The 3519-nt window shown below is 44.9% G+C and overlaps 1 protein-coding gene across 1 annotated transcript in view; it reads left to right on the top strand.

Moving 5' to 3' along the window:
- The first annotated feature begins 3262 nt into the window (after positions 1-3262).
- Eif3j (eukaryotic translation initiation factor 3 subunit J) overlaps positions 3263-3519 on the top strand; it is a 25795-nt gene continuing 25538 nt past the window's right edge. The window contains exon 1 of the mRNA XM_004623494.1: positions 3263-3460. Within this exon, the coding sequence (XP_004623551.1) occupies positions 3263-3460 (198 nt within the window). The remainder of the gene's footprint in view (positions 3461-3519) is intronic.

The raw sequence follows: 3519 nt of genomic DNA, 5'->3' as shown, positions 1-3519 counted from the left end.
CAAAACCTTAGAATCACTTAGTACAGCATAGGCAATAATCACTTGTTTAATAAAGAAATTTTTTTATTAAGTCTAAACTTAAAAGTCAAAGTTCAGACTTTTAAGTGCAAAAAAATAGGTTCAGTGCATCCAGAACTGAGATTCAGGACAATTGGTTTACACTAAGCATAATACGCTGATTTTAAAGCCTGATTTCAATTTTATCTAGGCTTGGGTGTCACTTCTACACTATTGTTCAAGAATAAATTATACAGCCAGGGGTGGTGGTGCATACCTGTAATCTCAGCACACAGGAGATTAAGACAGGAAGATCCCCAAGAGTTTGAGGCTAGCCTAGACCAACCTTGTCTCAAAAACAAAAAATCATAGGGTTAGTGCAGACTCGAGGGGAGACTACATTGTGCTTGTGTACCATTCATTATTGGGCCAATATTGGTGGGTACCATGGAATCTGATGACTTTAACAGGTGATTTACATCCCACTAGGACTAAATCCACAGTGTATATGCCTTAAAACATAAAGGGGAGGAGTCCTAGAAAGTGATATTTGGGCCCTAAAGCTAAAGTTTCATTAGCTTTACAGCTAATATGCTTCTAAACCCTTCTAGATTGATCAGCTATGGTAAATCAACCGTGGTAAGTCAGCAGACATGGCTTTGAGGAGTCCAACTACTCTTGGATACTAGGGAAATTTCCAGAAAATGAAAAAATATAACATTGTACAACATCATGGAATATACCTGCTATTGTCAAATTCCTACAATTTTGTTTGGTGATTTTTTTTTTTTTTTTTTTTTTGTATTTGCTACAGGGTCTCACTATGCAGCTCGGACTCACAGTGATCCTCCTGTTTTCAGCCTCCTCAGCGCTGGAATTATAGAAGCGTGCCACCATGCCCAGTCTTGCTGGCCAGCTCAGTGGGCTGGGGGTGGGGATGACTATTTTGTATTCTCTTTAGACAAAAAAAATCTTGTGAACTCTCCTCCCTCTACATACGAGAAGTATCTAATGTTTCAGCTTAATAAAATGTTATCAATTGAGGCGGGAGCTTATAGCTTAGTGGACTAAAGCACCTGCTCAGGCAGCCTGCTGATGGCAATTGAGACTGGGCGTGGTGGTGCGCACCTGTAATCCCAGTGCTTGGGAGGCTGAAAACAGGAGAATTACTATGAGTCTGATCTTTGTAGTGAGAACCTGTCCTAAATACAGGGAAAAAAAAAAAAAAGTTATCAACTGAATGACCAGGTCTCCTGACAGAAGAGCAAATTTTTAAATATACTACATATACAGTATGTAAAATTTATGTGTGTACACACACAGAGTACAACTGAAAGGATACAAAAACAATTTTTAAAATTTACTATATACCTTTTCTCTGTCTACTCTCCTCCGACCACTAGCACTGGGGATTAAACCCAGGGCCTTCCCTCTGAGATACATTCCCAGCATTTAAAAAACTTTTTAAGAGAGGGCCTGAGTCCCTAAACTGCCCAGGCTAGAACCAATTTTGCACTCCTCCTGCCTCAGGTTCCTAGAGAGCTGGGATTTCAGGAATGTACCACCAGGTCCAGTTTGACTATTTATTTACTTATTTATTTTGGTGGAACTGGTGATTGAACTCAGGCCCTTGAGCTTGCCAGTTAAATTTTGCTTTTTATACAGCGTTTTGCTTTGTGGTTCAGTCTGGCCTTAAACTCTCTATGTAGTCCTGGGTGGCCTCAAACTTGCAGTGATTCTCCCTCCTCAGCCTCCTGGCCTGTGTTACTATGCCTGGCTTTGAGACAAAGTCTCACCATGTAGTTCAGACTGACCTTGAACTTGTGGGGATCTTTGATGGTGTCTATTTTCATCAGTCGGGGTTCTCCAGAAAGAGATCAATAGGATGTGTACACAGAGATTTTTAAGGAATTGGCTTACATGGCTGTAGGTGCTGGCAAGTCTGAAACCTTGCATGGCAGGCCAGCAGGCTGGAGAGTCAAGGGACATCTGAGCTACAGTATGGAAGCACTAGTCCTTCCAAACAGTGCTGTCTTTTTCTTTTTTGCGGAACCGGGGATTGAACTCAGGCCCTTGTGCTTGCCAGGGAAGCGCTTATCCCACTGAGCCATCTCCCTGGTCAGTGCTGTCTTTTTCTGACGGGACTCCTACACAGTGGAGGATGATTTGCTTTACTCAGAGTCTACTGATTTGTTACTCACATGTAGCTAATACATTCCCAGCCAACTAGACTGATGTTTGACCAAAAACTGGTAAAGGGAATCATGGCCTAACCAAGTTGATACAGAAAATTAACCATTACAGTCACTAAATTGTGTTGCCTCTGATCTTTAAATGTTTTTCAAATTGGGTTCCCTCCTCTCCATCACCAGTGTCTTAATTTAGGCTTGTACTTTTTTTTCCCTCTGCCTGCTCAGCCTGCCTTGGTGGGGGGGAGGGCCCTGGCGCTGTGTGTGGTGTCAGGGATCAAACCAGGGTCCCCTGGGACTGCCTGAGCTTGCCTAAGCAGGTGCTTTAGACTGCTGAGCTATCTCACAGGCCCTGTATTCTTATTAAATTGATCCAAGCTGGGGTTTTAGTTCCACACTAAGAGCCCTTCTCTCAAATGTAAATTGTCAAGGTGGTGGATTTTTCTCTAGTGCTGATAAAAAAAATTCATTTATAAAATATTTCCGTGGGGTCAGGGATATAGTTCAGCTAGCTCAGTGACACTGTGCCTGCCTGGCAAGCACGAGGTCCTGAGTTTGAGTCTGAAACCCCCCCCCCAAAAAAAAATAGTATCACAGCAGACACATTGTGGTATCCTCAGGGATTTATAGTCCAGCCTTTTCCTTTTTTGTCTTTCCGCTCATCCCACCTTTCTCACATGGATAAACAGATCAATACTCATGCTTTTTATAACTTGAATCTTGTATAAAATATATGTATTACATACTGCAAAATTAATAACAAAAAATATCCAAAATAGCTCATCCTTAAAATCCTATACAGGATCCCAGCAACCCCAAGTGCAGGGCTAACTCCTTTCAGCCCTTTGCTTGGTTTACCACTGGTTGCAGCCTTCAGGTGGTCTCTGCTGGAAACGCACTTGAGCACGTTTCACTTGGTCTCTCAAACTCCAGTTTCAGCGGCGCCCATCTCTAGAAGCCTTTTCTCTAATCTCACTGTCACCTTTTCCCACGTAACCTCACAATACTGCTTTCTGTTGTGGTCATCCCACTGTGTCCAAGTTTGTTCACATGTCCGTCTAGCTGCTTGGTCGAGTATGAGAGTGGTCACGCCCAACACAGACCCACCGCAGACTCCCGAAAACGCTTCGCGGAGAAAAGAACCAGCGTGCAGGCGCGGAAGGGGCTGCCTCGCAGGCTCCCGCGTCGGTCCGGCGCCGGGCTCGGAGCTCGCCCCTGGGAGCGCCCACGTGGGCGGGCGGACGGGCGGGCGCCTAGACCCCTGCCGGGACGGGGTTGGCGAGGAAGGGCCTCCTCGGCGCCGGGCGCGGACCCGGCTGCGCCCCTCCCCGGG

The sequence above is a fragment of the Octodon degus genome, unplaced genomic scaffold (genome assembly GCF_000260255.1).
Source record: "Octodon degus isolate 3935 unplaced genomic scaffold, OctDeg1.0 scaffold00002, whole genome shotgun sequence".
NCBI classification, from domain to species: Eukaryota; Metazoa; Chordata; class Mammalia; order Rodentia; family Octodontidae; genus Octodon; species Octodon degus.
This window is presented reverse-complemented; position numbering and strand designations above follow the sequence as displayed.